The 12,077-nt window shown below is 42.3% G+C and overlaps 1 protein-coding gene and 1 long non-coding RNA gene across 2 annotated transcripts in view; one reads left to right on the top strand and one right to left on the bottom strand.

Moving 5' to 3' along the window:
• The window catches only part of SLC13A3 (solute carrier family 13 member 3), an 83,329-nt gene extending 82,364 nt beyond the window's left edge, over positions 1–965 (bottom strand). The window contains exon 1 of the mRNA XM_086330816.1: positions 817–965. Within this exon, the coding sequence (XP_086186942.1) occupies positions 817–927 (111 nt within the window). The 5' untranslated portion in view covers positions 928–965. The remainder of the gene's footprint in view (positions 1–816) is intronic.
• On the top strand, positions 835–2,839 carry LOC147360084 (uncharacterized). Its single transcript, XR_015138613.1, has 2 exons — positions 835–1,379; positions 2,540–2,839. It is a non-coding gene; the product is annotated as an uncharacterized LOC147360084 (long non-coding RNA).
• Positions 2,840–12,077: the final 9,238 nt, after the last annotated feature.

Below are 12,077 nucleotides of genomic sequence, written 5' to 3'. Positions count from 1 at the left end.
CCTTGCCCCTGGTGGCTCAGATGGTAAAGAATCTGCCTGCACTGCAGGAAACGTGGGTTCGATCCCTGGGTCGGGAAGATCCCCTGGAGGAGGGCATGGCAACCCACTCCAGTATTCTTGCCTGGATAATTTCATGGACAGAGGAAGCTGGTGGGCTACAGTCCATGGAGTCGCAGAGTAGGACACGACTGTGCTCACACTTGCTCCCAGTAAGCATTTCTTAAATCTTGGCTGTCTCCATCATATATGGCACGTTGATAAAGACCAGCCAGTGCAGTCTTCTGCACTTACTGGGTACCAGGCTCAGTTCAAAGAGATTAACATATATTGCCTCTTTTTAATATTCACCACTGTCCAATGGATCCGTATGATCATTTTCCCAGTGTTTACAAATGAACAAGCTGAAGTTCAGAGAGGTTAAGCCCCAGATCACACAGCTTGCCATTCATTAAGCTTGAGCTTGCCAAGCATCAAGTTTCTTGTGATTATCAAGTGAAATGTTCAACACATCACCAAGCACACAGTCAGAGCTCGATAAAGAGGAATCATTCCTGCAGAAATGACAAGATCCAGAAGGCTAGTGGGACCCAGGGCTCCCAGGAGCAACCGCAGGTGGGAAAGGGGAATTGTGTTCACAGCAGTGCAAGGCAGGGAAAGCGAGGGAACGCAGCGGGTGGGGAGGTGGGGTCTGGTGAAATCTAGACTGGGACCTCTGTGGTATTCCGCCTCCGAGGCTCGGGAGGACAGGGTCCTGACTGTGGCGCGGCCGCCCAGGGCGGGCGGAATGGGGGGACCGCCCAGGAGAGGCGGCGTTACCTTGGGCGGGAGGGCGAAGACCACCGGCAGCAGCACGAGCGGTGTGAACAGCAGCACCAGCAACCGCCGCGCGCTCCACACCTTCTTGGCCACTGTCGCCAGCGCCGCCATCTGTGCGATCGCCCCGCGGAGCGGGCCAGCCCGGGACTGCCCGCGCCGGCCCCCGGCTCCGGGTTTATAGCCTGGGGGCAGGGTCTGGGGAGGCGACTGCGGTCGGGGACCCGCCCTCCCCACTACGCGCGCCTCCCGGAGGAAAAGGGTGGTGCCTGCTCCCCTGGGACTGGGCGAAAGAGGCCCGGAAAAGTTAGGAAAAGTTGGACCCAAGAACCAGGGAAGCGCACTCTAGCCCAGAAGACCGAGTAGCCGCCTGACTTTCCAGCTATGCGGCCCGAGGCTTCACGGTTCCGTACTTGCCTGTGAAAAGGGCCACACCAGACAATCTGAGGATTGAATCACTTACTAGCCTTAACTGGATTCGTACACCGCCTCTGCCGCATACTAGTTGCGTGGCCTTGACGTTGGCCTCTGGGGTGATGATAATATCAGTCGGAACTACAAAAGAGGTCTGTTGGGAGTTCTGGCAGTTGGTATTTATTTTTCTTCCGGTGTGAGTCAGTCATCTGTAGGTCGGAGCCTGTGTGTGTTTGTATCACTTGTTGAGTCTGACTCTTTGGGACCCCACAGACTATAGTCCGACCGTCAGGCTCTTCTGTCCATAGAATTCTCCAGGCAAGAATACTGGAGTGGGTAGCCGTTCCCTCCTCCAGGGGGTCTTCCCGACCCAGGGATTGAACCAGTGTCTCCTACTTTACAGGTTGCCTGGAGGAGTCTTTTTGTTCCTTCTGGATAAGTGCACGGAAGACAGTCCTGGGTTGTATGGCAGTTGCGTCCTCGGTTTTTTTTTTTTTTTTTTTTAAGAAACTGCCAAACAATTTTCCAAACTGTTAGCACTATATTACATTTCTGTTGGCAATGGAGAAGTGAACCAGTTTCTCCGTGTCCTTGCCAACACTGGACTTGTATTTTTTTTTTTTAACCACACTGATGGGAGTGTAGAGAAATCTTGTGGTTTTAATTTTCATTTTCTTAATGGCTAATGACGCTTAACATCTTTTCATGTGCTTATTTGTCATTCATATATCTTCTTTGGGGAAAACTATCTCTTCCTGTTGTTTGCCATTTTCTCACTGGACTGTTTTTTCTGCTGTTGAGTTTTGAGAGTGCCTTATATAGCCTAAATACTGGTCTTATGATAGATATGTTGTTTGCAAAATTTTTCTCCCAGTCTATAGCCTGGCTTTTCATCTTGCTAACAGACCTTTCACAGAGCAAACACTTGTAATTTTGGTGGAGTCAAAATGATGAAATTTTCCTTTTTTTGTATCATGCTTTCAGTGTCAAACTCTTCGCATAGCCCTAGATCCTGTAGATTTTCTCAGATTTTTTTCGAGATGTTTGATAAGTTATAGTTTTATGTTTTATATTTAAGACCATGAGTTAATTTTTATATCAGGTACAAGGCTTAGGTTGAGGTTTTTATTTTATTTATTTTTGCCTATCATTGACCAATTGCTGCAGCGTCATTTGTTTAAAAAGTTATCTTTATTCCATTGAATTCCTTCTACACTTTTGTCAAAAATCAATCAGGCATATTTGGTGGATCTGTCTCTGGGTTCCCTATTCTGTTCCATTGATCTAATTGTCTATCCCTTTACCAATACAGGGTTTCCCCAATGGCTCAAGGGGAAAAGAATCCACCTGCAATGCAAGAGACACAGGAGACTCAGGTTTGATCCCTGGATTGGGAAGATCCCCTGGAGGAGGAAATGGCAACCCACTCCAGTATTCTTGCCTGGGAAATTCCTTGGACAGAGGAGCCTGGACACGACTTAGTGACTAAACAACAACAACAACTGCAATTTTGAGCAAAGTAAATGGTATTCTATTTTTTTCAGGATCCATATGCTCACTGATAGTATATTGAAATAAAGTTGAATTTCGAATGTTTACCTTATACCCTAAATCTTGTTCAATTCATTTATTAGTTTTAGAAGTTTTTGGGGTTTTTTTTTTTTGTCACATCTTTGAGACTTTCTATATAGACAATCATGTCATCTACAAATAAGAACTGGTTTATTTTTTCCTTTCTGTATGAAATAGGGCTATTTCAATTATCTACTTTATACTGAGTGCACTGTGGTAGTTTATGAGTTGGCCAGAAAGTTCTTTAGGGTTTTTCTGTAAGACGTCATGGAATTTTCTGAGGAGGTGTTCTATTTCTCGCAAATTGTTAAATGTTTGCATGTGGAGTTTTAAGTACTCCCTTTTGATGTCTGCAGGTTCTATAGTGATATCCTTGATTCCTTCATCCATTCCTGATTCATTCATTTGGTAACTTGCATCTTTTCTCTCTCTTTTTATCAGGCTTACTTGAGATTTTTAAATTTAATCCTCTTTTTAAAGAACTAATTCTGTGAGGTTGTTTTTTCTGTTTTCAGTTTCATTGATTTCAGGTCTTATATTTCTTTTTCCCATCCTTCTGCTCATTCTTCCTTTTCTAGGCCATTGAAGTGGGAGCTTAGATTATTGAGTTGAGATTTTTTTCCTCTTTTCAAAAGTATACATTGGTTTAGCTGTATCCTACAAATTTTATGTGATGTATTTTCATTCAACTCAATGCATTTTTTATTTTCCATTGCAATATCTTTTTTGACCCATGGATTATTCAGAAGTGAGGAATTAGTTTCTAAGTATTTGGAGATTTTCATATTATCTTTCTGTTCAGTTCAGTTCAGTCATTCAGTCGTGTCTGACTCTTCATGACCCCATGGACCACAGCACACCAGGCCTTCCTATCTATCACCAACTCCCAGAGTCCGCTCAAACTCATATCCATTGAGTTGGTGATGCCATCCAACCATTTCATCCTTTCTTGTCCTCTTCTCCTCCTGCCTTCAATCTTTCCCTGCATCAGGGTCTTTTCAAATGAGTCGGCTCTTTGCATCAGGTGGCCAAAGAATTGGAGTTTCAGCTTCATCATCAGTCCTTCCAATGAACACTCAGGACCGATCTCCCTGATGATGGACTGGTTGGATCACCTTACAGTCCAAGAGACTCTCAAGAGTCTTCTCCCAACAACACAGTTCAAAAGCATCAATTCTTCAGTGCTCAGTTTTCTTTATAGTCCAACTCACATCCATACACAACTACTGGAAAAACCATAGCCTTGACAAGATGGACCTTTGTTGGCAAAGTAATGTCTCTGCTTTTGAATATGCTGTCTAGGTTGGTCATAACTTTCCTTCCAAAGAGTAAGTGTCTCTTAATTTCATGGCTGCAGTCACCATCGCAGTGATTTTGGAGCCGCCAAAAATAAAGTCAGCCACTGTTTCCCCATCTATTTGCCATGAAATGATGGAACTGGATGCCATGATCTTAGTTTTCTGAATGTTGAGTTTTAAATCAACTTTTTCACTCTTTTCTTTCACTTTCATCAAGAGGCTCTTTAGTTCTTCTTCACTTTCTGCCATAAGGGTGGTGTCATCTGCATATCTGAGGTTATTGATATTTCTCCAGGAAATCTTGATTCCAGCTTGTGCTCCATCCAGCCCAGCGTTTCTCATGATGTACTCTGCATATAAGTTAAATAAGCAGGGTGACAATATACAGCCTTGATGTACTCCTTTTCCTATTTGGAACCAGTCTGTTGTTCCATGTCCAGTTCTAACTGTTGCTTCCTGACCTGCATACAGGTTTCTCAAGAGGCAGATCAGGTGGTCTGGTATTCCCATCTCTTTCAGAATTTTCCACAGTTTATTGTGATCCACACAGTCAAAGGCTTTGGCATAGTAAATAAAGCAGAAATAGATGTTTTTCTGGAACTCTCTTGTTTTTTCCATGATCCAGCAGATGTTGGCAATTTGATCTCTGGTTCCCCTGCTTTTTCTAAAACCAGCTTGAACATCTGGAAGTTCACGGTTCATGTATTGCTGAAGCCTGGCTTGGAGAATTTTGAGCATTACTTTACTAGCGTGTGAGATGAGTGCAATTGTGCGGTAGTCTGAGCATTCTTTGGCGTTGCCTTTCTTTGGGGTTGGAATGAAAACTGACCTTTTCCAGTCCTGTGGCCACTGCTGAGTTTTCCAAATTTGCTGGCATATTGACTGCAGAACTTTCACAGCATCATCTTTTAGGAATTGAAATAGCTCAACTGGAATTCCATCACTTCTTTTAGCTTTGTTCGTAGTGATGCTTCCTAAGGTCCACTTGACTTCACATTCCAGGATGTCTGGCTCTAGGTGAGTGATCACACCATCGTGATTATCTGGGTCATGATGTGGTCCACTAGAGAAGGGAATGGCAAACCACTTCAGTATTCTTGCCTTGAGAACCCCATGAACAGTATGAAAAGGCAAAAAGATAAGACACTGAAAGATGAACTCCCCAGGTCAGTAGGTGCCCAATATGCTACTGGAGATCAGTGGAGAAATAACTCCAGAAAGAATGAAGAGACGGAGCCAAAGCAAAAACAACACCCAGTTGTGGATGTGACTGGTGACAGAAGCAAGGTCTGATGCTGTAAAGAGCAATATCGCATAGGAACCTGGAATGTTAGGTCCATGAATCAAGGCAAATTGGAAGTGGTCAAACAGGAGATGACAAGAGTGAACGTCAAATCAGCGAACTAAAATGGACTGGAATGGGTGAATTTAACTCAGATGACCATTATATCTACTACTGTGGGCAGGAATCCCTTAGAAGAAATGAAGTAGCCATCATAGTCAACAAAGGAGTCCAAAATGCAGTACTTGGATGCACTCTCAAAAATGACCAAATGATCTCTGATCATTTCCAAGGCAAACCATTCAATATCACGGTAATCCAAGTCTATGCTCTGACCAGTAATGCTGAAGAAGCTGAAGTTGAACGGTTCTATGAAGAGCTACAAGACCTTTTAGAACTAACACCCAAAAAAGATGTCCTTTTCATTATAGGAGATTGGAATGCAAAAGTAGGAAGTCAAGAAACATCTGGAGTAACAGGCAAATTTGGCCTTGGAGTACAGAATAAAGCAGGGCAAAGGCTAATAGAGTTTTGCCAAGAGAACACACTCATCATAGCAAACACCCTCTTCCAACAACAGAAGAGAAGACTCTACACATGGACATCACCAGATGGCCAACACCGAAATCAGATTGATTATATTCTTTGCAGCCAAAGATGGAGAAGCTCTATACAGTCAGCAAAAACAAGACTGGGAGCTGACTGTGGCTCAGATCATGAACTCCTTATTGCCAAATTCAAACTTAAGTTGAACAAAGTAGGGAAAACCACTAGACCATTCAGGTATGACCTAAATCAAATCCCTTATGATTATATAGTGGAAGTAGGAAATAGATTTAAGGGACTGGATCTGATAGAGTGCTTGATGAACTATGGACGGAAGTTCATGACATTGATGCTTTTGAACTGTGGTATTGAAGAAGACTCTTGAGATTCCCTTGGACTGCAAGGAGATCCAACCAGTCCATCCTAAAGGAGATCAGTCCTGGGTGTTCATTGGAAGCACTGATGTTGAAGTGGAAACTCCAATTCTTTGGCCACATGATGTGAAGAGCTGACTCACTGGAAAAGACCCTGATGCTGGGAAAGATTGAGGGCAGGAGGAGAAGGGGACAGAGGATGAGATGGTTGGATGGCATCACCAACTCAATGGACATGGGTTTGGGTGGACTCTGGGAGTTGGTGATGGACAGGGAGGCCTGGCGTGCTGTGGTTCACAGGGTCGCAAAGAGTCGGACATGACTGAATGACTGAACTGAAGTGAATTTTCAATATGCATATATCATTATATTTGAAATGAACTTCTTATAGACAACATACAGTTGGGTCAAGCTTTAAGAACACCTACTCTGCTTGGGTCTGTCTTTTAATTAGTGTTTTTAGGCCATTTACACTTAACATAATCATGATATATTAGGGCTTAAATCTGCCACTCTGTTTTCTGTATGTTCTCTATTTCTCTATCTCTATCTTTCTTATTTCTCTATTTCTTATTTCCTTTGCCTTTCAGTGGATTATTTGAAAATTTTTTAGAATTTCATTTTGATTTTTAGTGCATTTATTAGTATAGGTTGTTTAGTGTTCATTCTAGGTATTACATTGTATATACATAACTTAGCACAGACTCAGTTCAGTTCAGTTCAGTTCAGTCACTCAGTCGTGTCTGACTCTTTGTGACCCCATGGACCGCAGCACACCAGGCCTCCCTGTCCATAACCAATTCCCGGAGTTTACTCAAATCTATATCCATTGAATCGGTGATGCCATCCAACCATCTTATCCTCTGTTGTCCCCTTCTCCTCCTGCCTCCAATCTTTCCCAGCATCAGGGTCTTTTCCAATGAGTCAGTTCTTTGCATCAGGCAGCCAAAGTTTTGGAGTTTCAGCTTCAGCATCAGTCTTTCCAATGAATATTCAGGACATGAACAGTATGAAAAGGCAAAAAGAATCATATCAGGCAATGCCATAATTTTGGCTTCAACCATTAAACAGAACTTAGAAAAGCCAAGAAGAAAAAGAGCTTATTGCAGTTACCTATATTTTTTGTTTGCTGTGTACTTTCTTCCTTCCTGATATTCAAATATTCCTTTGTTTATAATTTCATTTTGGTTTTGAGAACTTTTAGTCATTCTTTTAGAGTAGGCAACAAACCCTCTTAGTTTTTCTTCATCTGAGAAGCTTGTGACTTCCCCCTTATTCCTAAAGAATATTTTCACTGGTTATAGGATTTTGAATTGACAGCTCTTTTCTTTCAGCACTTGAAAAATGTTATGCCCCTTTTTTCTGGACTTCATGAATGTTGGTGAGAAATTTGCTGTCATCTGAATTGTTTTTCCTCTAGAGGTAAGATGTCATTTCTCTCTCACTGCTTTCAAGATATGTCTTTAGTTTTCAGAAGTTTGACTTCTGAAGAGTCGAACTTCCATGCATTGGTGTAAGTTTCTTTTGGACTTCCCTGGTAGTTCAGACGGTAAAGAATCCACTTGGGATGTGGGAGACCTGGGTTCTATTCCTGGGTTGGGAAGATCCCCTGGAGGAGGGCCTAGCCGTCCAGTATTTTTGCCTAGCAAAAAGTTTCTCTCAGTTATCTTGTCTGGCGTTAACTCAGCCTCTGGACTCTGTAGGTTTATTCTTTTACCAAATTTGAGAAGTTTTCAGCTATTATCTCTTTGAATACTTTTATACTCCTTCCTGTTTTTTCTCTCTTTTCAAAACTCCAATGACACAGATGTTAGACTGTTTGTTACAATCCCACAGATTCTTGAGGCTCTGTTCATTTTCAGTCTATTTTCTCTCTGCTGTTCAGATAATGTAATTTCTATAGTTCTATCTATGAATTTTTTAAAAGCATGATTTTCTAAAAATATGAATAAGAATTAAAATAAACTCCATGGGATAAGGACTTCTGTAACTGATCTTGGTGTAAAAGTATTCATAAGTTTCATCCACAATGAATTTGTATCTACTTTCTCTACTGTTTAATATGCTTGAATCATTCAAAAGAATCAGATTTACTGACATTTATAGTTGCAGTTTATTTTGTTCAAGAGAATTTAATAAAATTAGTGATCTATGTCAAATGTGCAAGGGATATTGACTTTCTTATTTATTAATGAATAACAGCCAGCATTCACTGGTACTTACTCTGTGCCAGGCCCTATTCTAAAAGATTTATATGATTTAACTTATTAAACACAAAATGACTTTATGTGATAGATCCTAATATATTCCCGTTTTGCAGAGGAGGAAACTGAGGTACAGAGAGCTTAAGCAACTTATCAAACAACACACGGCTATTAAGGGGGACTCAAATTCCAGTAGTCTCCATGCCTAACCACAACATAGTCATGACTCACAGTGTATGTTTTATTAGCTATGTTTCATCATATGTGTTCACTAGATATGATATATGTGACTTTTACACTGAACACTAAAGTAAAATAGCACCCAATCCCCTCAAATATTGTAAGACCTGTCCACAATTTGGGTAATTCAGTCATGAAGTGGTTTCCCAGTACTCAGTACCATCAGGTAACAAGGACCACTGACATTCTTATAACCTAAAATCTAACACAGTGGTTCTCAACCCTGGCTGCAGCGTGAATCACCTGGGAAACTTAAAATGCTGATGCCAGGCCCTGCCCTTAGAGACTCTGACTTAATTGTCTGGGATGTGGCCCGAACATCGGAATTTTTAAGAGCTCCCAGCAGATTCTAGTATGCAATTAGGGTTGAGAGTCACTTTTGGAACAACTCCACTGCTTTCCAACTCCCCACATCCCTAAAAGCTAGTCCATCTTTGGTCAGATTCTGGTAGAATCATTTCCCTGATGCAAAATCTCAGTTGGCATCTATCACTTCACATCTAGAGACTTCAATCCAGTTCTCATGGCCCTCCTAAAAGAAAGAAAGTCAAGTCACTCACTCGTGTCTGACTCTTTGTGATCCCATGGACTGTAGCCTGCCAGGCTCCTCCATACATGGCACTTTCCAGGCAAGAATACTGAAGTGGGTTGCCATTTCTTTCTCCAGGGGATCTTCCCGACCCAGGGATCGACCCCAGGTCTTCTTCATTGCAGGTAGACTCTTTACCATCTGAGCCACCAGGGAATCAGGTATGGCTCACCAAGGAATGGCCCTCTTGAGTTCTACCGAATTTTGCATCTTTACATCTCCAGGGCCCAGGCATGGTCTGTGGTAGACATTCTGGTAATGTTTACTAAATTAATATTTGGATACCAGACTTGGTTTTCCTCATCAGCAAACTTGGCATCCAAGCCTTTCATTATTCCTTTTATTCAAGAAATATTGACTACATGGCAACTATATACTAGGCTATGAATACAACAATGAATAAGACCAAAATTTTTAAATCTCTGCATACACGGAACTTATATTTGGTTGAGGGGAGGGGAGGTGGAGTTGGAGGGGACACTTAATAAACAAATGAGTAGAACATATGATAGCAGAAAGAAGAGGAGACAACCAGGGCTACGGAGGAAAACGAAGCAGGAGACAGAGATGGAGAGTGATGGAGTGGGGTGCCATTTTGGATAAGGTGGTCAGGGAAGCCCTGGATGATTAGGTGACCAAGTGCCCTAAGTTAAGCAGAGACCCAAGGAAAGTGAGCAAGTGGGACCGTCTGGGTATGTGAAGGAAGGATTCCAAGAGGAAGGAAAAACGGAGAGCAATGGCTCCAAGGCAGGAGCAAGCAAGACCTGGCTTAGAGCCATCAGGGAACTGGGGTGCAGAGCCAGTGACAAGACCACACAGCATCTTGAAAGGCTGAATGAGGACTTTGCATTCTACACTGAATGACAAGGGGAGCCATTGCAGGGACTTAAGCAGAGTAACCAATTCTGCTTTCATTATGTTAATAACAGATTTATTTGGATATAACTGACATAGCATACAATCCACCCATTTAAAGCCAACAGGTCAATAGGTTTTAATATACTCACAAAAGTGTGCAATCATTACTACAACCAATTTTAGAACTTTCTCATCATCCTAAAAAGAAACCCCATACCCATTAATACTCTCAATTGCCCCCCAACCTCCAAAGCCCTAGATAACCATAACCACTGATCTACTTACTTTCTGTCTCTCTAGATTTGCCTGTTCTGGACATTTTGCATAAATGGAATCATACAATATGAGGTTCTTTGTGTCTGACTTCTTTCACTTAGCATGATTTCATTCAAGGTTCTCCCACATTGTAGCATGCATCAGTACTTCTCTCCTTTTGCAACCAAATAATGTTCTGTTTAATGAATATACCACATTTTATTTATCCATGCATCACCTGATGGATACTTTGGGGCTATTATGAATAACACTGCTATGAACATTTGTGTACAGGTTTTTATGTGGATCTGTCTTCAGATCTCTGAAGATGAGACAGAAAGGAGCTGTTGTTGAGACCAAATGAGGTGGTGGAATATTTCTCAACACGACAGAGGCAGACCCATGAGGAAACACAGATCATTTTATGTTGCACTAGACAGCTCAGCTGGTAAAGAACCCACCTGCCGATGCAGGAGATGCAAGAGATGCAGGTTCCATCCCTGTGTGGGGAAGATCCCCTGGAGGAGAGCATGGCAACCCACTCCAGTATTCTTGGCTGGAAAATCCCACGGACAGAGGAGCCTGGTGGGCTACAGTCCATGGGGGTCAGACACGATTGAGCATGCACACACACAGAGTGAAAGTCATTTCCTGTGTCAACTTTCTTTAACTCACTACCCCACGGAGAGGGTCTCTGCTGGGTGTCAGTCTCCCGTTAACTCCTCATCACTTGGTAACTCCCTTTCTAACGGCCTGAGAAGACTTCAGGACCAGAGACTTTGACATCTTGCTGCGATTTGACGGCACTGGTTTCTTTTTATTTTGTTTATTCTTCTAATTACTTTTGACTTAGAGCAAGTGATTTTTTTTTAAATTAAAGCCCACGATTTCTTTTTGATGAAGACCATTCTTAAAGTTTTATTGAATTTATTATTGCTTCTGTTTTATATTTTGTGTTTTTGGCCCCAAGGCCCACTGGACCACCAGGGAAGTCCCTAAAGCCCATGACTTTAAAATAATCCTCCTTTTAAGCTACATCTATTGAAATTTACAATGTGAAGCAATTCAAAGAAAAATACTAAGTAATTCTGGAGAGTGCATGGTTATGGCAAAATTCCAAAAATTAGATGCAAAGATCTGAAATTTTGGAAGCCAAGCCAAGACAAGAGAAAGGCCCAGACAGAGGTGCAGTATTCACTTCCTACCCAGGGCATGCTGCCGTGATTCCCATAAACCCTAGGCCAAGTTATTTCCCAATGGACCCTTGCAGTCTGTGATGAAACCTCCTCCCGTGTCCTTTCAGGTTGGAGACCTGACCTTGAGCCAGTCCAATAGTCGGCTTCATCAAAGGTGCTAGCCAGGTTAGCATCAGACGGTCTTGGATGGACTGCAAGGCCCTACAGGGAGCACTTTGGACATTTGAGGACTGGATGTGGGCGGATGGGGTGCTCCAAACGGGAAAAACTAGTCCTAGGGATTTGGACCAGCTGACTTCATAGAAACTCAGGTTCATTCCCCAAAGCCTGGGTGGAAGCTGTTGGGACAGGGTATACTGGACCCAGTGTCCCTGGACAGGCTCCCTTGTTCTGAAACCAGCTAAGGGATTAAGAGTACAAATATTTTCTATTAGAG

This window comes from Bos grunniens, chromosome 13, assembly GCF_055505025.1.
Source record: "Bos grunniens cultivar Pamir isolate PY7600 chromosome 13, Bosgru_T2T1.0, whole genome shotgun sequence".
NCBI lineage: Eukaryota > Metazoa > Chordata > Mammalia > Artiodactyla > Bovidae > Bos > Bos grunniens.
The sequence above is the reverse complement of the archived record's forward strand: the minus strand, read 5'-3'. Positions and strand labels throughout refer to the sequence as shown.